This window comes from Primulina tabacum, chromosome 4 (assembly GCF_025594145.1).
Source record: "Primulina tabacum isolate GXHZ01 chromosome 4, ASM2559414v2, whole genome shotgun sequence".
Classification (NCBI taxonomy): domain Eukaryota; kingdom Viridiplantae; phylum Streptophyta; class Magnoliopsida; order Lamiales; family Gesneriaceae; genus Primulina; species Primulina tabacum.
In genome coordinates, this window is record NC_134553.1 from 5,561,585 (window position 1) to 5,588,175 (window position 26,591).

The 26,591-nt window shown below is 35.3% G+C and overlaps 3 protein-coding genes and 1 pseudogene across 5 annotated transcripts; 3 read left to right on the plus strand and 1 right to left on the minus strand.

The window, feature by feature from the left end:
• Nucleotides 1–1,282: 1,282 nt before the first annotated feature.
• LOC142542768 (uncharacterized) lies at nucleotides 1,283–3,773 on the minus strand. Of its 2 annotated transcripts, none has more exons than XM_075649587.1 (3): nucleotides 3,247–3,773; nucleotides 2,919–3,020; nucleotides 1,283–2,676 (listed from the first exon to the last, which is right to left on the minus strand). In XM_075649587.1, exons 1-3 carry the CDS (start codon nucleotides 3,649–3,651, stop codon nucleotides 2,092–2,094), a joined length of 1,092 nt encoding a protein of 363 aa, XP_075505702.1. In that variant the 5' UTR covers nucleotides 3,652–3,773; the 3' UTR covers nucleotides 1,283–2,091. The 2 variants fall into 2 exon arrangements, with proteins under 2 accessions (XP_075505702.1, XP_075505703.1); XM_075649588.1 differs by having other exon boundaries at nucleotides 1,283–2,673; nucleotides 3,247–3,772.
• A 4,422-nt stretch (nucleotides 3,774–8,195) lies between these two features.
• Nucleotides 8,196–11,808, plus strand: LOC142542769 (uncharacterized). Of its 2 annotated transcripts, none has more exons than XM_075649590.1 (5): nucleotides 8,196–8,680; nucleotides 9,721–10,291; nucleotides 10,388–10,610; nucleotides 11,233–11,295; nucleotides 11,462–11,539. In XM_075649590.1, exons 1-5 carry the CDS (start codon nucleotides 8,332–8,334, stop codon nucleotides 11,501–11,503), a joined length of 1,248 nt encoding a protein of 415 aa, XP_075505705.1. In that variant the 5' UTR covers nucleotides 8,196–8,331; the 3' UTR covers nucleotides 11,504–11,539. The 2 variants fall into 2 exon arrangements, with proteins under 2 accessions (XP_075505705.1, XP_075505704.1); XM_075649589.1 differs by lacking the exon at nucleotides 11,462–11,539 and adding an exon at nucleotides 11,591–11,808 and having other exon boundaries at nucleotides 8,197–8,680.
• A 1,563-nt stretch (nucleotides 11,809–13,371) lies between these two features.
• On the plus strand, nucleotides 13,372–16,333 carry LOC142542770 (purple acid phosphatase 18-like). The gene is made up of 5 exons (XM_075649591.1): nucleotides 13,372–13,690; nucleotides 14,130–14,798; nucleotides 15,100–15,288; nucleotides 15,365–15,453; nucleotides 15,881–16,333. The coding sequence occupies exons 1-5, from the start codon at nucleotides 13,397–13,399 to the stop codon at nucleotides 16,098–16,100; spliced, it is 1,461 nt and encodes a 486-aa protein (XP_075505706.1). The 5' UTR covers nucleotides 13,372–13,396; the 3' UTR covers nucleotides 16,101–16,333.
• A 1,493-nt stretch (nucleotides 16,334–17,826) lies between these two features.
• LOC142541759 (fatty acid desaturase 4-like 1, chloroplastic) lies at nucleotides 17,827–18,572 on the plus strand (annotated as a pseudogene).
• Nucleotides 18,573–26,591: the final 8,019 nt, after the last annotated feature.

The following is a 26,591-nucleotide window of genomic DNA, read 5'->3' on the forward strand; positions in this document are numbered from 1 at the left end:
ATAAATATAGGGAGACTTAAATAAAATAGAATCTATGAGAGTAATTAAAACAATTAATCATTCACTTTATTTTATTTATTATCAAAATTAGTGAGAAAAATTAATGAAAAAATTCATTGATTTTCTACATATTTCTTTCTCATTTTAGCAACTGTACAACAATATTTTTCTAGTACCATATCATCCAATCTATGTTCCAATGTATGTGGATGAACGATTCATTTGTCCACACTTTTATAGATATTTCTGATTCAAATTTATTAAATTTTTTATTAATAATATTTAAATTCATCATTAAATTTTGGTTTATAAAATATTATATTTGTTCACGCATTTAAAAATTAATAGTTTGACACAATAAATTTAAAAAATTTTGATTAAATATAATTTTATTTTCAGTTCAATTTTTTTATTTAATTCAAAAGTAATAATGATTATTTTAATTTTTTTGTTTTTTCATTTGTGAATATATTAATAATTAAATATTATAATGAAAGAAAGACAAGGAAAATAAGTCAAAAGCACAAAATCATAACCATAAAATGTGATTAATTAGTATTAATTAATAGACTAAATGTGAAATTACCACATATGTTATTTAATAATTGAAATAAGTGAATATGTGAAGGCTAATTATGTCCGTTCACAATTGAAAAACTTTTCCAACACCCACACTTTTATAGGTATATAGATAAGTGAATATGTGAAAGCTAATTATGTCCGTTCACAATTGAAAAACTTTTCCAACACCCACACTTTTATAGGTATATAGATACGCAAACGAGCTGTATTTAGGGAAAAAAGATTTTGGCTTTCGACCTTTTAAGCTATAGATTTCTTTTACTCAAAAGTTAAGTTTCTGTGCAGATCGATGCCTAATTTATTTACTTTTCAAAATGAAATTTCATTTAATTAAAAAAATCAACTCTTCGATCTATATCCATGTGATTCTGATTAAATACCAGTAGTCAATATGCACGTATTGCAACCACAAAATTTGTGGCCAATTCATAGCTTAATTATCATGCAATAATTTTTGAGACCTGAATTCGAGAGGGTGACAAAACTTATCCATGAGCAGGTTTCATTAGACGATATCACAGTTTAATTCGATTTATATTTGAAATGAAAAATAATATTCAACAAAATTGATCCGTGAGACATGACGAGTTTTTATGTTTCATCTGAAATGACCACACAAAACATCCAGTTTATCATTTCAAATGTCGTACAAATCCAAAGAAAAGTTTTTTTCAATTTAAAACAGTCAAGGGACACCATCTAGAACACTTAACGTATCCGTGCCTCAAAAATTAGAAATTTGTCTTGTTGAACACCTTGTAACACTAGTATCTTGTATGCTCGAATCAATCGTACATTCAAATTCTAAGGTCGTCTCAGGTATGAAGAGATATATTAATTATGTGAAGGATGACAAACTTACTTTTCAAATTCTTTACCAATTTTCTTTCGAGGCCTTTTTCGAATTTCGTGTTGGCACCCGAGCAACTTCACCGAAGTCCATGATTGGTGTCTCCTCTCGCTTCTTGAAATGTTTCTGGCTTGAAAATGCCTGCCGACAGAAGGATCACTTCCATCGGGGGAATTACTTAGCCCTGAAACTCAACATAGCTCGCAGTTTCCCACTCACTGGTATCTTCTTCTAGCTCGCCACTTTGACTCGTAAACACATTGGAAAGTGCGCAAGCATCATTTTTAACAAGAATTCCCACTCCAGGACTCACTGTGTGAATCTGGGAGTCACGGCAAGGACCGTATCCAAGACATGGCTCAGCCTCCCTTCTTTTTGGATTCTCCAAAATTATCTTCAAAGACAGAGAAGATCTCATCTGAACTTGGGGGCTCGTACCTTAATTCCCTGACATCTTGTATCTTGACAGAGCCAGCAGCCTGGGAGAGCAATTCTGCTTTTTTTATTTCCCCCATATCAGAAATTGTACTTCTCAAATTCAGAAGGGTCAGAAGATCGGCTACTAGCTTGTTCATTTGTGCGTACTTCTCTTCGACCATAACCTTTGCATCGACCAGCTTCATTGGCACTCGTTCCTCACGCCAAACCTCAGATATCTGCTACATCTTTATCTCTTCTTCCACATCCTCTTGAACTTTCATCGATTCTCTCTTTGCTGCTTCCACTTCATCCCTGTCATCTCCTATTTCTTTAGCAAGCTCATCACAGACCTCCTCGATCAGTTCCCTCGCCTTCCTCTCCTTTTCACTTTCTTGCATATAGCGCTTTGCAGATAACTTAGCTTCAGATAACTGATTTACCAACTTGGAATTGACCATCTCAAGCCGCTGCCTGGTTTTCTTTTCATTGCTTAATTCAACTTTCATATCAAGTAAAATTGCACGGATTTTTTCATGTTCTCTACTCCGCCAAGCAGCCTTTTCCTCACTGAGTTTCAGCAAGAACTGCTCGAGTTTCTTTTTAGAATATCGACGCTCAGTTTTGCGCTCGCTGATTCTGGCTCTAGCATGCTCAAGTTCTCTCTCAAGGGCAGATATCATCGATCCAGAAGTTTCCCATTGTTCAATGCGCTTTGGTTGCCCATATACCCGCTTCAACTCTTTGGAACTTTTCAAACCAACAGGATCCCACTTTGTTACTCCCTCGGTCGGAGAGTTGGGAAATTGAGACGACATGCCAAACTGCTAGAACCATATTTCTAAATTCATAAAAACAGAAGACAAGTTCTCTCAAAGCATTAAGGCAGTACACAATGAATCTTGCATTGCAACTCATGTAGACTATAATCAAAACTGGATGATGGATCCTAAAAACATTTCCATATCTATCTTTATTGAAACTAGAGTTGAAACAAATAAAAGACTATGAAAAACACAAATTAGAATAAACGAAAGCAAGCATCTGATACGATGGGATTAGGAAGGACCTTTCTAAGAGCAGAACCAGGACAAGAATGCTGACTGCGTACCAAATCCTTGCTGAAAGGACGATGCACTGCGTCCACGTGATGGACACCGCCACCTGTTGGCTGCAGGTATGAATCGAGGCAATTAAAAATCTCCCATTTTCATCATACAAACTCATGTAGATAGGTCTTTCAACATGTACGAATATAGTTGCAGGGACAGTTCAAGAAAATCAACTGTAAACCAAATTCAAATGCGAAAATAAGAAGTTAAAAAGTCGAATTTTTTAGACTCTTAAATCAGAACTTATGAATGAACTGCAGTAAAGAAACTCCTAAAACCGAATACCTGAACTCTCAAATTGTGGCCACCATGACTCGGAAACTCCGGCAAATGCAGCCTCCAAAGTCCCGTGGCTAGTTTACTCGCCGACACGGCGGCCCCAACATTCTGGAAACTTCTCGAGCCAGCATCTAGAGACGATTTATCCTCCACCACCGAATTATTCTCGTCATCAATTGCATCAAACTTCCATCTTCCCATAGGGGTTTCTGGGTGGCTGCCCCGTTTAGCAGACGGGGTACTAACTCCCCTTTTCAACAACACACCGACGCCGGAGTTCTTGATTCTCCGTCGGGGGCACTTGCGAGTAGAAGTGGACTTGTGGGAGAGATCAGATGGATGTGGGGAGTCCAGTGAAACTCTGGGAAACTGCATTTCCCGGCCGCTGGCTTCGTCGAAGGTTAGCTTCATTGTTTTCGCTGTTTTTCCTCCGCCATTACACCTTCCCAGGCAATGGGGTAGAGTCAGGAGCTTGGGAGGTAAAATTTTCAGTGTAGACTTGTGACATTATTGTCTCCAACGAAATTTACGATGTAAATGGAATTTATTACATTACTATAATACATACACTCTAAGTAGTAGTACATTTAGATTCTCTGTTGTGTTGAAAACTGCCGTGTAATTTTTATATGATATGATCACATGATCATCTCGTTTTTAAATTTATCTCATATGATATGATGTTCACAAGATGATCACGTGATCACTCGTATAAAAAATACACAACGTCAAGTGTTGTATTTTCAACATAGTAAATTATTCAAATCCCTGAGTACCCTTCTTTCAAAAATTGAAATTGAAAAATGTTAAATAAATATTTTTTAAAATTTTTAATAGCTTTTAATTAATTTTTTTACGTAATATTTAGTTTCTCATTAAAAAAAGACAAAAATTTATGTGAGACGATCTCACGGGTTGTATTTTGTGAGACGGTCTCACGGGTTGTATTTTGTGAGACGGTCTCACGGGTCGTATTTTGTGAGACGAATTTCTTATTTGGGTCATCCATGAAAAAATACCACTTTTTATGCTAAAAGTATTACATTTTATTGTGAATATCGGTAGAGTTGATCCTTCTCACATATAAAAATTCGTGAGAACGTCTCACAAGAGACCTACTCTAAAAAAAATAGGAAGGTAAAGAAAAAAGAAAGAGTTGTAGTTTGGAGATTTTAAAATTAAATCGATACACTATTTTATCTCTATTATGATTCAAATATTATATATAATATATCTCTTGTTATTTATAAATTAAGAGGGTTTACAAAAATTACTTTTGGTATGCTAATGTGAAAGCCGCAGTTTCATCCATCTTCTCCAATCTGCCCATTTCTCATCAGGCAAGATTCCATACTCAATTTTGATTTTTAATTCCAGAAATCTAACAACTTTTCTATAAATATAAAAATGTGGAAAGTATATCGGTAATTTTGCAATAGTTTGAGAAAAAAAAAAGTTAAATTGTTTTTACTATGCAAGAATTGCGTGCGTATATAAAGATTATATTAAATTATATCATCGACATTTGTTGCTAGAGCCGTCTTCTTTTATCATACAATGGCGAGACTTCCCATATATGATTGATTGAGTGTTTAGTGATATATATTAGATATCAAAATTAGTGATAATACAATAATTTGAATATTTTTAATTTTTGAATAATCCAATAAATTATATATAGCCACGATATTATCTTGTAATAGATTAATATATTTATGAAAAATAAATAAATATTAATTTGAAAACATTCGTGAATAAAATCCATAAACTGGTTGAAAATTACAAACCAAGTTTTGCATATTTTTAATCAATATAGTAAGCATGATTTTAATTTATTGAAAAATCAATTTCATCATGGATAAATACTTTATTCAGTCAATTCAATTCAACAAAGGATGGTAGGTACTTGGTAGAATTATGGGATTTTCAGGTAATTAACCTTGTTAAAAGTGTAATTAAAAACGATATTTAGTAGCTAAAATATCATTTTACAATAAAAAAAATCTCTTGTTTTTTATTGGAAAAATTGGAATTTTTTAACGATAAATATGTATGGATGTCTTGAATAAATATTTAAACGACCCAAATATATATATAAAAAAATATTGATTTTGAGACAAGCTCTTTCTATTTGATTAATCACATATATATTGCAATTGCCAGCAATTCCCTAAAATATGAAGCACCAAGCATTTATGTTTTATAGTTATATTTATGGGACATAACTATATGCATATGGTATGTTGATAAGGTACCATAATCTATTTGGAGTATGAATCTCCCACTTTTTCAGTTAAGTAGGTCTCACCTGTTCAAATATGAATTACTATTTTAGTGAGTAGGTCTCGTATACAACGATCTCATAAATTTTTATTGGTGAGAAGTGCAGATCCGTTCTATACGTATAGTGAAAAATAATACTTCTGATGTAAAAAGTAGTACTTTTAACTCAAATAATCATATATTACATCACATTTCTTCATAAAATAACTACAAAATGATAATTTTGCAGTGAAAATAATATTTTTGGATACTAAAAGTGAAATTTTTCGTATATTGGATCGAGTTAAAAATCCGTCACACAAAGTCGACTTATGATATGATTTTACAAGAGTTTTCATGAATATATTAATGTTGAGTATGGCATAAAAGCTCTTTTTGGTGTCGCGATGAATTTTATTTATTTTTTTCTTTTTGCTCTCTCTTGACGTTTGACTGACGTGTCTATAAATAAAATATAATTCACTTTCCCTTTAATGTTGGTAAATATTAATCTAACAGATTAATTAAGTTAAGAAGGAATGTTGATCGACATTATTTTCATTTGAATAAATATATAAACATTTCGAAAGTAACCTTGCAACCCTACCGAATGGTAACGATATCAAAAGATTTAAAAATAACATTTCATGCCCTTTTAATTTAAAAAGTATGTCTCTTGTGAGACGATCTTACGAATCTTTATCTATGAGACGGGTTAATCCTACCGATATTTTCAATAAAAAGTAATATTCTTAGCATAAAAAGTAATACTCTTTCATGGATGACCCAAATAATAGATCCGTCTCACAAAATATGACCCTTGAGATCGTCTCACACGAATTTTTGTCTAATTTAAAATAAAGTTCGAATTTGAATTTTGAAATACATTCTCACCACATGATTCTTTAAGGAAATATAATTAATTTATTTAGTCCTTTCTCCGCGTGAATTATTACATCTTACCGATGATTCCGGGGATATTTTATGTTTTAACCTCGGTCAACTCTTTTTTTAAGAAAAGGACTTCGTCAAGTGTATTTCATATACACTTGAGGAGGATCATTTTCTTAAAAAAAGTGTTGACCGAAGGTTATTTAACCAATTTTCCCCGATATTTATTCCGTATTTGCAATTAAGTTCCGACGTAGTAACCAATGGCATTTACTCCTTCGTTTGCCCCACATGCCAATTGTTTTCCGTGGGATTTTTGGGCCAACTTGCAAGATACATAAGTAATTTGGACCATTTCTGAATTTGTTGGGTTGGTCGTTAAAAAAAATTCAAGACCAATTATAATTTATACCAAGCCCATACCAGTTGCACTATGTGTCCGACAGGTAAATGCGATTGTGAATTTACGAAGAAGTTAATTAAATTATTTAAGTAATAAATAAAGGATAAAAGGATGAAAGCAGAAGTTGCACCAACTAGGATATAAACCATCCAAATCAAGCCAAATAATATCAAATTTCAGCTTGTTTCGTTTAAGATTCATAAGGTTCGAGCTCGTTCGAGATTTTATCATCTAGCTCGAGCTCAAATCGTTTTGAAATTATTAAGCTCGTGAAAAGTTCGAGCTCAACTCGTTAAAAGCTCGTTTATCATATTAATCAAGTCGGGATCGAGCTTGATTCATTAATAGCTCGTTTATCATGTTTAACAAGTCTGACTTGAGGTTGACTCGTTTTCCAAGCTCTTAAAACATACAATTGAGCTTGACATTGAGCTTGATTCAGGTTTTTTAAATATTAAATATATATTTTCGCATAAAAGTGTAAATTTTATCAGCACTAATTAGGGGTGAACGATATTTCAGTTAAACCGACCGAACCGAACCAATTCGAAAATTCGGTTTGGTTATTTTAGAAATCCGATTTTCAAATAAAAAAAATTCGGTTATATCGATTAATTCAGTTCGGTTACGGTTTTCAAAATTTTGAAATCGGTTAATCGAATTAACCGATATAATAAATACTATTATTTAATAAATTTTTATTATTTATCAAATTTTATATATATTTAAATTTTTAATTTTAAAATCAACCATAATTCTAATCTAATTCTAAACGTTTTGGCTTTCTCGTTCTCACTTCTCTGTTCTTCACTTTTGACTTCATCTGCTGCCCACCCATCTCTCGTTATACCGGTCAAGACGATGTCCGCTCATGTTATATTATTTCATAAAAAAACATGTATTAATTGTATTCAAACAAAACTTATACATTTGTAATGTCTGTGATTTTATATTTTTATGCATTTGTGTAGACTGTAGTGTTCAAGAAAACTTACATATATAATTAAAGTTAAATCACAATTTTTTTAAAGCTAATCGGTTAATTCGGTTACCAATTTTAATTCGGTTCGGTTTTCAGCGGTTATTAAAATTAATTCGACATGTTCAATATTGGATAATATTTTGGTTCGTTTATGGTTAATTCGATTCGGTCGGTAACGACCGAATGCTCACCCCTAGCACTAATATTTTTATTTGTCATCTCAACAAATGATCAAAGTTCAAACTTACGTGCCACCTAAACAAACCGAGCTCGAACTCACGAGCCTATTAATGAACATGTTTGCAAGTTCACAAGCCGAATATTTTTAAATTTGAACTCTTTGACTTGATATAATTAACAAGCGAATTAAATTAAATTTTTATTAACTGATCTTCCACTAACTCGTGAACGATTTCGTTTGTTTACCTCCCTGCTCGCGACCCAGCAGTCCAGCACCTAAGCGCGGGACCATTTTCATTTCCATCGAGCTGATGATATTCTCCCAGGATCCCTCCATTCTAGCCTTTACCCTTCAACAACTACCTTTCTTCCCATGGCGGATTTCGATTTGTTGCCTCCTTCGTTCTCTCTAGGGCTTGATTTGGACATAGAATCGGAACCGCCTTCCAACTCTTCAACCCCGCCAGCTGAACGGCCTCTAAGTTCAACCGCTGTAGGTTTTAGGACGATTGAAATAAGCGAAGATGAAGATTTTGAATCCCCAATGAGGATTTCTCTCCAACAGTTTTCTAACCCAACTCGGGTGCTCAAAAGGCTTCGAAAGGGGCCCATTGTACAGCTCAAATCAGTGGCCCGAAATGGAGAAGCCAATGATGCGCGGGGAAGATACGATGTGGATGATGATATCGAGGGTTTCTCTTCCGAGGAAGATTGCCCTAGAGGTAAAGTTTCATTCTTTTGCCTCTATCAAATATGGGTTTCTTTTGAATGCTGTACTTTTTCAGGCATCCATAGATGAACCCACTTCTGAAATTGGATATATATTTGTTTATGCTAGTGCTTTAGCTGAAATAGACTTGGATGTGACTGTAAATGTTCTTGCTTGGAGTCCTTTAAAAAATTTGGAAGAATTGTCACGACATATATAAAATGCAAATGTTTCGTTTTTCAGAATAAGTTTTGATATTTTGTTGTCCGAGTGCAAGATGGGAAAAACGTGGCTTCAGACTTATGGAGCTAACCGATTGTATTTTCTTTTTGGTTTTGTTGTAGCTGCAAAATATTTTTATGTTCTAAACATTGAATTGCAGTATTTGGTGTCTTGCCAGTAGAATCTACATGTTACGCATTCTTGGAATTGGAATGGCATCATTCGAAAATTTGTGTAGCTATTGTGTGAGTATCATCTGAGTTAAAGAAATCAATGAGGATATATGAAGTGAATTTGTCGAATGCGGTCATATTAGGGACAAGTGAAGATAGTCTGTTCAATGAATCAACCTTTCAAACTTATCAACTAATTCCACGATTGCTTTTAGAATTAACATAGAATAATGCTAGGTCATCATATACTTCAGTTAAAATAGTTTGATTCTTAGTTATACAAAGTGCTGCAAATCAAATTTTATCTGAAAATCAACGTAACTGGTTTAACTAAGCCGAAGACAGGAGTTGGCGCATAATTCTTTAGTGATTTTATGGGACATCAATTTCGGTTATTGCTTGATACATCAGTGTGCTATTTGAAGTTATTTACCCTCAAGACCTATGTTCCTTCGTTTTAATTTTTTTAGTGTTATTTACCCAAGCAATTACCTTAGTGCAGTTGCAATTCTCTTGGCATCAAAATACCATATGCCTGTTGTGACTGTCTTGGCTGTCTCACATTATCCTTTGATAGTAATTTCATTGTAGTGGCTCGAGACTCTGTGGTCGCCCTTACCTTTCATTTCCTCATAATCTTCATCTTTGTTTTATTTAGCTGGAAATCCTCCTAGTCATTCTATATGTAGCAGCTCGAATCCCTCGCTACATGGTCGGCAAGTTTTGACTACACAATCTGATAGTCTCTGGAAATCAACCAGGAGGAAAGAGGTTTTAGGTGCTTCGACATCTGTCAGTCCTCTCCGAAGATTCCAGCTGATCGATTCTAGTTCTGATTCTGACGACTCATCTAATGGTGAAAATGTGTGTAAAGTCGGTTGTTCAACTTCATATTCAAGGAAAGAATCAGTTGGCAATCACGAAACTGATTTGTGTAAAGATTTCTGCAAGGAGAAGAGTTTTCGCATCCCTACACCTGCTTTTGATGAGGTCTGTGATAAATTTTTCAGATCTGGGAAATCTAACAATGAAATGGTAATTAACGGTGAGGACTCTAAAAATGAGAAGAAATGGGACGTGGGTTCTGTTCCTCCAGCTCATCTCTACTTTTTCCATGACAATTCAAGAATTCAGAAACTGGTTCGTGATCGGTTGCCCAACTTCTTCCCCTTGGGAACAGCAAAAAATCAGGAACATAAGCAGCAGAAGGCATCAGTTATTGATTACATGTATTGCTATTTCAGAATCTTTTGCAATTCAACTGTTATTTTTCCTTCTTATGTTATACATGTTTTTTTTGTGTGAATCTGTGTATATGTTCATAGGCACCAATTCTGCCATGAAGAAAATTCGAAGATAACATATGAGACTAGCTCCACGAGGACCAAGAGAAATGTTTCAAAATCGAATGCCATCATGCCTGAAGATTCTGAGAACTGGGTGAATCCAAAAGGTTGTGGAATTCCTAAAAAGGCTGGCAAGAGAAAGGTGCATGCAGCTGCCAGTAAATCTAGTGGTCACTGGTACACCAACTCAAGTGGCCAAAGAGTAAGTGCAACTTCGTATATAGATGCCAATTTGTTCTCTTTTCAAACCTTTTGTTTCATTTTTATCTATGATCCAGTTGCACAACAAAATGTGGATGAGGTCATAGATATATCTCAATGTCTAACTTTACTACGTTAGTAGACATTTCTTAAACTTATCCTCTTTGTCGTTTCTTGTTCGGAAGTAAAGAATGGCTAAGATGCCAGTGTCTTTGTTGTGCTCCATTAAATATTCAAGCCAATTTTTTTTCTTTTATTAAATTAATTTTTTAGCAATTGATGGATTCTGTATCAAGACTAATATAGTAGTGGAAGACATTGTTTATCGTAGGGTTCAGCCATATATATCCTCGGTATATTTCGGCCATCGTTTTCTAGTTTTTTTGTCAATTATAAGAAGCAAAGAAGAAATCTAACGATATCTAAACATTTCACACTCAATCTTGATGCCAAGATGAGGTCGAAAATATATATTTAACTTTAATCAAGGTAACCTTGCCAGTGAAGCTGATATCTTCTTCTTGACCAGCCCTGCACCTCTGCACACACATACTCCGGTTTATGATTAATATCTTACATATATTTGATTTACAGTATTAATCAAACTACCAAATGATTTTCAGGTTTACGTTAGCAGAAATGGGCAGCAGTTAAGTGGTCAAAGTGCTTACAGGGGTTACAGGAAGGTACTTTTAGAAGATACATACAAGTATATTTCAAACGTGTTTATTAATGATATTTCAACGTTCTCCTGTATGTCTAGTGTCCATTAAATTTCAAGGAGTAAAACCTTTAGAAATTTACAATGTTTCTGCTAGTCATCATTCACCACCATTTACCATATCTCGCTAGGTTGCAACAAATTTCTGCACGTTGAAAGCGTCATGTTTATGATAAACTGGATTGTTACGGTGAGACATAAAAGAACAAGAATTCTGTTCCAATTCACGAATTAAACATGCATGTTGATTGTGCTGACAGGAAAGCGGAATGGGGTTAAAAAATCCAAAGAAGAAAGCAGCTGCGAAGAAGAAAACTGCTGCAAAGAAAAAAAGTGCTCCTAAGAAGAAATAAGCCTTGTCCATTTAGGAAAATTTGCTCAGGCATGTATTTGTGGTTAATGAGAACTCTATACAATCTTCTATCTACCGCACGATACTTCTTCAATCAAATTATACAAGACACCCTTTTTTCATTCATTCTTTGAGTTGTTTTGACTTCAAGCCATTTGCATAATTGCTTGCGTGTGGCCTGAGATTCTAGCCATCACCGTTGTCTTCACAATTTCTTGAAAACATAGGTTACATTTGCATTCAATTCTGGGAAGCACTTTCATCCTAGAAATTTAATCAAACACGTTACTAAGTCATGTTTTTTAAAATTGTTACAAGTGAGTTTAGAACCTATGGGTATTTTTAAATGATATATATATGGAAGTCGATATTTACGTTTTATTTCTTATTATTTTTACTTCTTATTATTTTTACTTCGTTTGTGAATAAATCTGAAACATAATTTACACATGAAGTGAAATGTAGATAATATAAAATGAAATGTAAATACCAATTCTCATTATGTATTTATGTTTGTATTTTTTAAAGAATATATTATATTTTATATTCTTGATTTTTCATTTAATCTTATAATTATTATCAAACAATACCTCTCCATATGTCTAATCTTTACTATTTTTTAATAGAATCTTTTATTTGGACCAAATTAATCAAGAAATTTTAAGTATCATCTAACTTTAATGGGAACTAGGAGAGCATTGCATGTATATAATACAACACATAAATATTATATATTGCCCCTGTGGAATATATTTTGTTTTTCAAAGTATTTCTTATAAATTTAACAATCTATAAATAATATTTTATAATTATGAAACAAATAATAATTTTTAGTTGAAATTTGTTATTAAACATAAAAAAATAAAATTAATATGCATAAATGTTATGAAATAAACATCTCGTGCAAGTTAACATTGCACCTGAGATGTAATTATGCAGAAATTATAATAAAATATAAAAAATCTTGGGTATTAATACATATACACACACCTAAGATTACGTGTAAATTATAATCTAAGGCCTAAGTGAATATGAAAATTAATATAATTATACTTATTACATAAAATTTGATGGTAAACTAATAATCAAAACATAATGATGTAGGGATGATCACGATGTGCCATTTTTTTTTTTCAAAAATTCAAACCAAATTGCCACATGCGATTGTTATTTTTTTTAAAAAAATTGCGGTTTTACGTGTGAAATTAGATTTGCAGCTTTGAGCGGTTTTGGGGAGGTTTGGATCGGTTTGTCATTTTTTTGGTGAATGCTCAATTATAATGCTAAAATATTAGAAGATATATTCAAATTGATTCGGAAATAATAACAATATAGCTTTTTTCAAATATAAAATATAGTTTAGATCATACAAAAATACAAGAGTGGGTCTTTTGTGAGACAGTCTCACGAATTTTTATCTGTGAGACATGTCAACCCTATCGATATTCTTAATAAAAAGTAATACTCTTACTATAAAAAGTAATACTTTTTCATAGATGACCCAAATAAGATATCCGTCTCATAAAATAGGACCCGTAAGACTATCTCACACAAGTTTTTGTCAAAATACAAATAGATAAACAATAATCAAGATTTAAATCAAAGTTAATAAATTCTAATAAAAAAATTGATGCATCCCTATAAATGAGTATCAAATTATTAAAATATTGCCTTAAAAAAGTATTATTGAAATATTGGCAGATTGAGGCCGAAGATGGCGGGGTGGTTCAGACAAAATGGTCCAATTATATATACACAGGCAAAATCATGTGTTGTCCCTCTGACTCCACTTTCCACATTCGAACATCAAAATCAAGATAACCACATAAAGCAGACAATTCACGTTAATTCTCGTCCATGTAAACTTCGCGAAGCCATGGATTTTAAATTGGTTGTCTTGATTCTGGTCGTGCTGACAATCGGCGCCGCGGCGGAGTACATTCGACCGCCGCCGCGCAAAATGATTCACTTCCCGTGGAATTCGAGTCCCTCTTCTCATCCTCAACAGGTGAAATTCTTTTCATTTTCCTTTTTATGGTAGTTTGTCGGTATTTACTTGATCAGGAAAGAGAGTGGCTTGATTGTATTTCGCTATTTCTAGGGTGTTCGGCTTTGCCAGATTTAGGTTTTGAAGTTATATTCTTTGTGTGTCTAGAGTATTTATTTGTAAAAACAAGAAAAATTAATGGATGCGTTTTTTTAGGGAAAATACATTGAATTCGGAGCTGGTGCTTTTTGCTAATATGTCGGAAGTTGGAACTTCTATTGGTCTCCTATAATTGACTTTATGGTTAAATTTATTTACACTTGATCTGATTCCTATTATCTTTTCTGAGAAGTAAAGAAAATTTTGAAAAGTTGCCCAATCCTAATATAATCTGCACTCTGTTTTTTTGTCAAGATTGACCGATTCTGTCACTGTGACTGTGTATTGGTTTCAATGGCAGGTTCACATCTCCTTGGCCGGAGACAAACACATGCGGATATCATGGATAACTAGCGACAAAAATGCTCCTTCAATAGTTGAATATGGAACATCATCCCAAAATTACAGTTTTAAAGCTGAAGGAGAGAGTACTAGTTATAGTTATATACTGTATAGATCTGGAAAGATTCACCATACGGTGATTGGTCCCCTGGAATATGGCACGTTGTATTTCTATAGATGTGGTGGGGAGGGCACTGAGTTCCAACTCAAAACTCCACCCTCTCAATTTCCTGTTACATTTGCTGTGGCAGGTGATTTAGGTCAGACTGGATGGACCAAGTCGACTTTGGACCACATAGACCAGTGCAGATATGATGTACATATGCTTCCTGGAGACCTTTCCTATGCGGATTATATACAACATAGGTGGGACACATTTGGGGAACTAGTGCAGCCACTTGCTAGTGCAAGACCGTGGATGGTGACCCAAGGGAATCATGAGAAGGAGAACATACCAATTTTCATAGACAGCTTCAAATCCTATAACTCAAGATGGAAGATGCCGTATGAAGAGAGTGGGTCCAGTTCGAATCTCTATTATTCGTTTGACGTGGCCGGAGTTCATGTCATAATGCTTGGTTCGTACACTGATTATGATCAGTACTCCGTTCAATATAGTTGGCTGAAGGTCCGTTTAACGCAGCGACATTAGATGCTTCATTTATTGATGTATATCTAGGAATTGCATTTACCTGCATATACGTATCACATGAACTGGCATGTAGATATAACAGCTACGGATGGAGTTATCTTAAGGAACTTTCTCATAAAGCGCCAGTATCAGGGGAAATAAATCTCTTTATTTATCTTGAAACAGAATGAGCTTATATGGTTACAAATGGGGCAATAATTAGGCTACCGATGAAGCATTATTTTATAAACTGTGTTTTTTGATCTTTATATCCTTTTCTACCTTAAAATTTTTGCAGACTGATCTTTCAATGGTGGACCGTGAAAGGACACCCTGGCTACTTGTGTTGTTTCATGCGCCATGGTATAACAGTAATGAGGCTCATCAAGGTGAAGGTGATGACATGATGGCAGCGATGGAGCCCTTGCTTCATGCAGCTAGTGTGGATGTTATTTTTGCTGGCCATGTGCATGCTTATGAGCGCTCGGTATGATTTCAACCTATTGCTTTTATCATCTTAATTATCTTTGAGCAGTTGAAGACTTAATTTTTGTTGTTAACAGAGGCGTGTGTACAATGGTAAAGTGGATCCCTGTGGAGCTGTTCACATTACAATTGGTGATGGCGGAAATGGTGAAGGTTTAGCTCACAAGTAAGTTCGTTTTTTAACATGGAAGAATTATCTTGAGTATCAATAAAAAATCTGTTAATTTAGCTAATTATTTAGGTGGAAGGCTTACCTTACATTCCTCTGTTTTTTTACACGATGTTCCATTTTTGGGTTACAACTTGACTCATATTCCCCCGCTACCTCCTTCCACTGGAAACGATGATGGAAAAGGAAAATTCGATGGCCTAGATCTATTAATGAACGCCTTCACTCATACTTAACGATCATTGCTCTGTCTGGCAAGTCCAATAGAGATTACTATTCTTGTTCTTAGATTACATTGTAGAATCCTTGAATTTAGTTATTTTACCCCATCATTTGCCACATCTTTTTTGAGTTATTATTATTGCATGAGATGGAGGATTAATTTGATTACTGAGCGTTTGAATTTTGGAAAATCAACTTATAGGTACCTGGATCCCCAGCCCGAGTGGTCTGTCTTCCGCGAAGCAAGTTTCGGTCATGGCGAGTTCAAGATAGTGAACTCTACCCATGCATTTTGGAGTTGGCACAGGAATGATGATGACGAACCAGTGAAGTCTGATGAAATATGGATTACTTCTCTACTTGGTTCTGGTTGTGTTGCTGAAAAGAGCCACGAGCTTAGAAAAATCCTACTGGAGCCTTGAAACTGGTGACTTGTTAGAACATTTTACATGTATATGTATATATATGTATATATACATGCTGCATGGAACTTGTTTGTTGTTCAATATCTTTATCCATATATATTAATATACAAATACCTGCCGGCTGCAATTTTGTATATGATGTAACTTTAAGATTTTTCTTTGTACTATGAAGTTTTATACACTTCAATTGATACTGAATATATTAATCAGCAGTTCACAGTTCTTTGTGCTATGAAGTTTTATACACTTAAATAAATTCTAATCCATCTGTAACATATATAAATAATCGACCTGTAATTTCTAATTAGTATAGTATAATGTAAGGGAAAATTTGTCAGCGTAGAATTTCTACAACCTTTGTAATCATCCCAGCCTTGTAATAACAAGTTGCACTGATTAATTAGGATTGTGTGTGTTTTTTTTTTTTTTTTTTGCTTTTTTGTTTTTTTGTTTTTTTTTTTCTGGATTTTCATCCCACTTCTATAAATTAAATCCCTTTGAATCACAAAATGTACATCAACCAGTAAATAGCTAGCTTAAAATGAAGAAGTGCATGAAAGTAGCTCTGTTAACTTTCCTTGTGCTTACTTCAGCTGCAGGTTAGCTGGCTTGGCTCTCTCTTCTATATGATCTTCATACGTATAAACCATAAATAATTTGATCGTCGACCTGAATATCGCATATTTCCGAGCTTTCTAACATCTAACTAGAGCGAGTTCATCGTTAGCGTTTTCATCGGTTGACATGGCTGATGGAGCGGAAGCGTTTCAAATTATGAAAAAAGCTCCAACAAATTATATGGTCGCGTTGCCTTTTCTCTTCAAGTACTATTTTTAAATTATTTGAATTTATTTATGCTAATTAGAGGACAATTGTTATGTTATTGTGGTCGTTGTAAATATTTCAATTGAATATATATATATATATTACATTTTTTAAAAAAATAAAAAAATTCAACACACACTTTTATTTTTATTTTTTTTATTTAAACAATTCAAATATCAATTTAGTTCCACCATAATTTGTCAACTTTCACTTTAGTTCATCGATAATGATAAAAAAGACTGTACACACGCATCGCGTGTGCAAAATAACTAGTATTAATTAAGCGTGCTTGACATATATAATTTTGTGGAAACTTAATTTCGTTAAATTTCTTGTATCATCGCCATCTTCCACCTGCATTATTTATTATTATTGAAAAATAAAATGTCCTTAATATCAACAGCTAACGAAGAAATACAAATTAAGGGATTATGCTGTAAGATGTTTCTTAAGTTTCATATTAATTTAATTTGTGTCCCATAAAAATCAATATAAATCAATATTCTTACGATAATGGATAAGTGCCACGTATTACTTGTTAGAAACGATAAATTTATTTTATTAAATTCATAATTTGTCAGAACTTTCGTACCGAACAATGTACATCAAAATCTCAATTACACGTGCATACATATATATATATATATATATATATTATGACAAAAATTTGTGTTAGACGGATCTCTTATTTGAGTCATCCATAAAAAATTATTACTTTTTATGTTAAAAATATTATTTTTTATTGTGAATATCGTTAAAATTAATCTACTCTACTCATATATTATATATGTATGCATGTGTTTCTTCCCATGAATATCGTTCCAGAATTTCCTTTCTCTGCATAAAACTTGGTATTTTTCATAGAATTTATTGTATCCATTTGCTCCGAAAACAATTAATGGCTGAATTTGTGCCTCAACAGAAGACTGCTTCCAAAACATCTCCAAAGCGCTTCTATGATGAAGAGAACTGGAAAACACCAACTAGCATTCAGCGTGCATGGTTATCAATTGGGTGCGCCACACTTGTGATTTCTGTAGCCAAATCCTTAGTATTAATTTCTCGACAATCAACCGGTCTGCGATGCTGGATCCATCCAATTTTCGCCGCCTTCATGGGCTACGTTCTAGGGGACCTCGGCACCGGGATATACCATTGGGCCATCGACAACTACGGCAGCACCAAAACTCCCGTTTTCGGGTCACAGATCGAAGGTTTCATCCGTCACCACGAGCATCCGTTGGCGATAACTAAATGCCACATCGCCACCAACCTCTACGTCGGGGCGGCGTGTTTCACCATTTTCGTATTACCAATGAACATATTCTGCACCAATCACGAGTTTGCTGACTTTTGCTGCCGCGTTCTTCGGTTGCGGTATGTCAGCAGCTTCATGCATGGTCTCACACACCAAAAGGGAAGCTTCCACGGTTCGTGGCGGCGATGCAAGATTTCGGGGTTATTCTGCCGAGGGCTGAGCACGCGGCGCACCACCACGAGCCTTTCGACAGCCATTACTGCATCGTGAGTGGGGTTTGGAACAGGTTTTTGGATAAATACAAGTTCTACTTGGCAATGGAGATGATTCTGATCTGTATTTTTGGAGTTAGGCCAAGATCATGGAGTGATTTCCGCTCCAAATAAGCTGAAGCATCATGAAGTTCAGGGATATAGATGTGAATTCGGCTGATCCTTTAAGAAAATATAATAATCGAAATATACGAAATATTTTGTACCATATACACTTAAAACGTAAAATATACTATTATATTATATCATTTCTTGTACTGTTATATCATTTATATTATTTGATTTTTTTTCCTACAATATACACTCCTTATCAGACCGGATTAAAGTTTAGATGAGTGAATAAACTCATTTAAACTTTTTCTTCTAAACCATGTCAAATAGTGCGACATCATGTTTTGATGTTCTTAAATGTCAAGACCAGATTTTCTCAACTCTTGAGGACGGCCGAACAATAAATTATGTGGAAACGGTCCGATGAATACTATGACTACTTTATACTCAAATAGGACAATTTAAACAAGATAACTAAATGCAGTAAGGAACTAACACAAGCGATGCTCATGGATGTTCGGAGACTCAAGCTCACACGTCATTCATTCTTCCATTTATGTAAGGATTTTACTAGAAGACTTTGGTTTTACAAAACTTGTAACGACTCGCTTACCTACTACTTAAATTAAAACTCCTAGTAACTCAAATGAGAGAGATACACAATCTAACAACCAATACAACAAGTAAAGAAGTGAATCTTAATATTCAAATTGTCGAACAGCTCTTCAAACGCTCTATACAGAAATGGTCGAGTGGTTTGACATGGGCTTTTTATGATCCTTGAAGATCTGATAAATGTTCTTTAATACTAGGGCTGAAGAGCAGCAGTGAATAATAATTAGGAGCACTCAGAAATCTTTTTAGAGAATGTAAGCTTGAATGTGTGTTTTTGTGAATTTTCGTATCTTCAACTCTTTTTGGCATTCTCTATTTATATTATCTTTTGAATTTTCCCGATCAACGATAACTTGTATTGTTTCCTGAGAATATGGACATGTCACCATCAATCATTGCAAGTATCATTTAATGCTAATTAATATCTTTCTTGTTTTTGCGATTTTAAGTCCATATTTTATCAAAAAGTTTTTTGGACTACAGATTTCTGTTATTCGAGAGTTGGTAGGATCTTTTTGCAATATTTTTATTTTAAGCTTTCATCAGTATTGTTGACTTGCCATATATCCTTATGAGAAACATCAAATCCGACCGTGTGAAGTGCTATTGGGAATCAATGGTTTGAACTTTGTGTACTACTTTAAATGCACTTTCGACCGGTCAATTGGAGTAAAATAAAACAACGGTTGGATGGCGTAGCCTTGAGACCGGTCGAACATGTATCTACTTAATGTTAAGTAGAACGATCGAGTACTTGTAGATTAGAGCAAAATAGTTTGATCTAACATAATAATTTATTATTTGTCATCATCAAATTTAAGGTATTTAACACTAATTAAAAAGTAAAATATGGAAACAATTTTAACTTTTTATTGATTTGAAAAAATTATTATATATTTCCTAAAAAATATTATTATATAGCGGCAGATATATATGATGTAAAGCCTTATGATCTTTCGTCCAAATAGTGTCTTATTGTTGTTTGTGACATATATTAGATATAATTCTCACGAGTTAGTAACCACTGGAATATTGAATTAAATGAGATATGAAGTTGTTCCACATTGAAAGTCAAACCAAATTTTATCTTATTTATTAGTTATAACTTTGAACTATGAGATTGGGCCTTTACGGACACTGAAGTTTTTAAAAGAGGAATGACGTTGATGGCCAGAGTCTTGGTGAAACACGCGCGCTTGTGGTCGGCTCGGTGCGGTGTCCTGACCGTAAAAAAATTTTTGGACAAAATTTATTTGGAAATAAGTGTCATTAACCGTATTAAACTTTTTGGACAAAATTATTTGGAAAATAAGTGTCCCTTGGCCTATTCTAGAAGGTTGCGTCTGGACCAGGTGCTTTTAGACCGAACATTGCATCCCTTGGCTTATCACATAATGTTACGTTCGTATCTAGAAGGTGATGTTCCTTCTCCGCAACTAGTGAACAAGTTACAAATAATCTCTCCTTCTGCATTGATCAGAATTTTTGACATCTTTACTGATTTTTTTTGTTCATTTAGTGTTTGGAAGTTTCTGTAAATTATCGTTCGCTTTTATCAAGAGTAGTTATGTAGTGTTGCATTATCTCGATTCGAAGTCGTCATATCATATGAACGCTTTCCATCAACGTAGAGCACTGTATACGGGTAATTTCGTCTCTGTAAGACCCGAGATTTTATCATTTTAATCCGAGATTATTTAATTTATGATTTTGGAATGTTGAGGATTGAATTGAATTAAAAAAATTGTGAGGACCAAATTGCAAATAGTGAAATTTCAGGGGCTAAAGTGCAATTAATTTGATTGAATGGGACACTTAGCTTTCTTATGCAACTTGATATGTCAAATATCATTTCCTTCTTCAGACTCCAGCAAGAACCGAACGAATTCCATAGCTATTCTTTCAAATTTCCTCAAAGCCTAGAAATTTATTGTGCAAGATCCGTTTATCAGAATTTGAATCCGAACACAGTTCTGTGCTCCTCTCATCGACAGCTACAACTGGACGTAAGTTTTATTAGGTTCTGTTATCATTTGAAATTATGATGTTGGAAGAATTATTATTTGATCATTATTATGTGTTCTGGAAATATTAGACATCGTAGAATCGAAGTCAGATCAAATAACATATTGATTATGAAATTGTTATAATTTTCTGATTATATTGATTGAAAATTGGACAGATTTGGATTATTGATTGATTATGGATTGTATCAGATATTGGTTTTGATTTGTAATTGATATCTGTTGATATTGTATTGACGGGGATATCGGGATTGTGCCGTTATGCCGTTGATTTTGAATTAGATTCAGATTGATCGGAGTTAGTATTGAATTGGGAATGGAATGTTGATATTGCTATTCTCGATATGTCATTTCAGATTGACAGAGACAGTCTTGAATTCAGAACTTCCCATTTCTTCAGACCGAGACTACGAACGAAAGGTATAAGTCAATGTGGTACTGGGAGAACGACTCGAGTAGGATATACTTGAGTTTCCCTAAATCACATACTTATTGTTATTATTTACAATTATTTGAATTGATATGCTTGTTCTATTGATTTATAGAAGCATGTATTAGATGAGTATTAGACGAATAATCTTGTGACATAAGTGCCGATGGTGATGGAATCGTCACTGGCACATTGCACCTTGTCACAAGATAGTGAATTGACGATAGTGCCACTTTGGGGCCCTTAGCTCCTAATCGTTATTACAATGCAATATGATTAGGGTTAACTAATTACAGCGGAAAACGAGTTTAAATTTTCTTTACAATGAGCCCAAATCATTTTATTTGAATATTAAAAATAGTATTTCATCTCACGTCATAAACATGCACACACGAAATCAAAAACCAATCACATACAAACAACTCACATTCTCGGGACATGCCCCGGTATATAGATACATATACATATATACTGGAACAAGACAAAACATAAAACCTCAGCCCAAGCTGTTGCTCCCTCCAGAAGTACCCTCTCCGGTCTCCTGAAGTACCTGCCATTGTCCACACACAAAGACAACAACAGCCCCCCTTGGGGGTGAGCAAAGCTCCGTATGGAACAACCAATCATATATACCACAGATATCTAAACAATGATATATGGTATGCAATGCATGTATGTCGTGGAGGTATCAGGTCAAATGCCCTTCCACTGAGCACATGTCAGAATCAATCGAATCGCTATCAAATCAATGCTCGAGCTGGTACACCGGCCAATATGGGATACTCGTATGATAGCGTCGGCAAAGCGCCATCAAATCCCAAATCTCATATCCAATCATATGGGGCCACAATTGTCTATGCTTTACGGGTCATATAATACCGGCATAGCGATTGTGTTCACAAACCCCGGAATCCAATCAAATCATATCAGGGTATCCAAGGATCATAGCTCAACTTGCATGTCATGTATTGATGTATGCATAAAATGATGTGTGTTAACAAAACATTTATTTTATACATCGATATCTCAATCTCAATGTCATGTATGCCACATCAGTCAACAAATAAGGCATATAGACACATAATCTCATTCCAATCAATCAAATCAATCCGACATATATCATATAATACAGATACCTGTCGTATGTTACCCGGTCGCAACATACCTCAATTCTTCGTTTCCAGTTGATGTAGCCTGAGGATATTGATATTACACTTTATCTACATCAATAACATACTCATTTCAATCAATAACATACTCCAAAATCATTAATATGAGTTTCAAATATCATTTGAAACTTCAAAAATTCATATCAAATCAAATTCATATCATAATTCAATTCCAACTTCGAATACAAGTTTCTTGTCGGTTATTCTACTACATATCAGAAATTCGACTTCAAATACATGCTATTCCAGCACTTTGATATTTCGAGCTGCTGGAACTAGAAGAAAATTACCTCAGTCAGAAGCTCTCGACGCGACGATCACAAATATATAATTTGTTTCGCGTTTGGACAGCGTTTCGAAGTCGATTTGGAAGAAAGATTTCGAAATCTCTAGAATTCCCTCGAAGTTATCGTATAAGAAATGAAGAAAGAAAGAACAAAATTCTCATTCTTATCCTCATCTCTCTCTCGCTCGGGCGGTAGAATTCTCGCGCCCGAGCGCGAGACATTCTGCCCCCGACTCAAATATGTACCGCGCTCGGGCGGTCACAAATTACCACTCGGGCGCGGCATGTTCTGCCCGAACATCCATTTCACATACTCTGGCGCTCGGGCGGTCACTTTCTACCGCCCGGGCGCCACACGTTCTGTACCATTATTTGATTTTTGTACTTATTGGCGTCCGGCTTTTCCAATCGAGCTCTTACAACGTCAATTCATATTCAATATTCATTTCTCAATTCCATTGTCATAATAACATCAAATGTATAATCACATATCAAATTCCTGAATTATCGATAATCATATAGGATTTACGATAATACGATACACGGTCCTTACAGCCACAGCCTGTGACGGATAGGTCAAGACACCGGATGTTTGGTTATATCGATTGAATAGAATTGGAGTTTCTTCTATTACTGAATTCGATATAGGAATGCCAACATCTGGAAACCGGGATCCCTAGACTAGGATTGAGTCTAGTCTGAGACGTGGAGTCACGAGTCTGATTGACAGTTTTATATTGATTATGTTTTCAGATTTGATACATATTACTGATAGTTGTTACATGCTTTTACATTGGTTATATGATTGCATGTTTCATTGATTTATACTGGGATTTTATTCTCACCGGAGTTATCCGGCTGTTGTCATGTTTGTATGTGTGCATGGCAACAGGTGGGATAGGATCGGAGTCGAGGAGATAAAGAGAGATCGGGATTAGAGTGGAGACTTCGGACCTTGACTAGAGATAGGGTTTGGACACCTGATATTTAGTTGTTAAACCTTAGTTTGAATGATTGTATATAAAACAAGACTTGTACTTTAATACTGACATGTATATTAGAATGTATTTCATTACGTTCCGCATATAATACTGTATTTTAAAAAGAAAAAAAGTGAGACCCTTGTTTATTATAATTGATTAAATTGTCCCAAATGATGATTAAGAGAATGATTAGCGTCTGGGTCCCCACAACAGGTGGTATCAGAGCGATATATCCTTTAGATTGAGATAGAAGCTAGTGAGCAGGGTAGATTGAGTTCTTCTTCCTTGCTTTTGATTGCTAGCATGTTCTACTGCCTTATAATGCATGTTTATCTGTTTATCTGACTTGAATTGGAAACATGTGTTATTGAGAATGAATCAGAACCGATTCTTGATCAGCAGTAAGATGATCGGAGGAGGACTGAAACAGATTTGTGGTATTTGGTTGCTAACCCTTTTGATAATCAGATATGCCTACTCGAAGAATACCAGAACAGGGTAGCACTTCGAATCCTCCAATGGATGTAATAGCAACACCGATGGAGACATTGTTGAAGAGATTTCAGTCGTTTCATCCACCTACACTGAAGGGTACTGAGACAGCAGTGGATTGTGAGAGTTGGCTGGATGACATTGAGATGCTGTTTGAGTCCTTGGATTACACTGATGAGCGGAGAGTGAAACTGATAGGGCACCAGTTGCATGATGTGGCAAAGAACTGGTGGATTAACACAAAGCGGGCATTGGAGCATCGAGGTACAGTTATTACCTGGAATGTGTTTAGAACTGAATTTTATCAGAGGTTCTTTCCAGTGTCGTACAGGAAGGATAAGGGAGCAGAGTTTGCGAACTTGAGACATGGTCAACTGAACATCGAAGAATATGTAGCCAAGTTCTCCACATTGCTACGATTTGCTCCACATGTGGTCGAAAATGACGAAGCTGTTGCGGGCCAGTTCATTAATGGCTTGAATCCGGAAATCTTTACCTTGGTGAATACCGGAAGACCGAATAATTTTACCGATGCCTTGAATAGAGCGAAGGGTGCCGAAGCCGTCTGATGAGACAGAGAGGAGATTCGTTTGTACCTCCAGCACCGAGACCACAGATGCCTCCACCCCCTTCCAGATTTGAGGGTGGCAGCAACAGTGGCGGAAAGAAGGAATTTCTGAAAGCCAGAGGAAAGCAATTTAAAAGATCTGGAAGCAGTTCATCCAGTTCTAGTGGCTCGAGACAGACCGATCAGGGCCAGAGTTATACAGGACCTTATTGCAACACTTGTGGAGGGAAGCATTCCACCGAGCAGTGCCGAGAAGTGTTTGGCAGTTGCTGTATCTGTAGACAGCAGGGACACTTTGCTAGAGTTTGTCCCCAGAGAGATACTCAGGGATCCCAGACAGCAGAGTCATCTAGATCAGTGGCTCAGACAGGGAGACGACCATCTGCCGTTAATTCTTTCCAGCCAGCACCATCTACCCAGTCACAGCAGAGGCCAGGAGGAAGCCAGACAGTGAGCCAGCCTCCTAGACAGAAGGCCAGAGTTTTTGCTTTGACTGAGGAGCAGGCTCAGGACGCACCTGATGATGTTGTTGCAGGTAACTGTTTTATTTCTGGTTATCCTGCTTATGTATTGATTGATACTGGTGCATAACATACATTTATTTCTGAGAGATTTGCATTGATGCATGCATTGCCTGTTGAGTCCCTAGCTGCTGTAGTATCTGTCTCTTCTCCGTTAAGGACATGTTTGATATCAGTGAAGTCTGTGAAACATTGTATGCTACAGTTGACGGGCATGAGATTGAGATAGATTGTATTGTGCTTGGGTTGTCTGATTTTTACTGTATTATCAGTATCGATATGTTAACCAAGTACAGATCTACTGTTGATTGTTTCCACAAGATTGTGAGATTCAGACCGGATATGGCTGATGAGTGGAAATTCTACGGTAAGAGTTCTCGATCTAGAATTCCTTTGATATCCGTATTATCTATGACTCGATTGTTACATAAAGGAGCGGAGGGATTCCTTGTCTATTAAGTTGATTTACTGAAATCGAGTCCATCATTGGCGGATTTGCCAGTGGTGTGTGAGTTTTCTGATGTCTTCCCAGATGAGATTCCTGGATTGCCTCCGATTCGAGAGATAGACTTCAGTATTGAGTTGATGCCAGGTACAGTTCCGATTTCGAGGGCTCCGTACAGAATGGCACCGATTGAGTTGAAAGAGTTGAAAGAACAGTTGGAGGATTTACTGGCCAAGGGGTATATCAGACCGAGTGTGTCTCCTTGGGGTGCTTCAGTACTGTTCGTGAGGAAGAAAGATGGTTCTATGAGACTCTGTATCGATTACCGGCAATTGAACAAAGCAACGGTAAAGAATAAATATCCCTTGCCTCGCATTGATGATTTGTTTGATCAGTTGCAGGGTTCTTCAGTATATTCCAAGATCGATCTGAGATCTGGATATCATCAGCTGAGAGTAAGAGATTTTGATATCTCGAAGACAACGTTTAGAACCAGGTATGGACATTATGAGTTTATTGTCATGCCTTTCGGTCTTACCAATGCTCCAG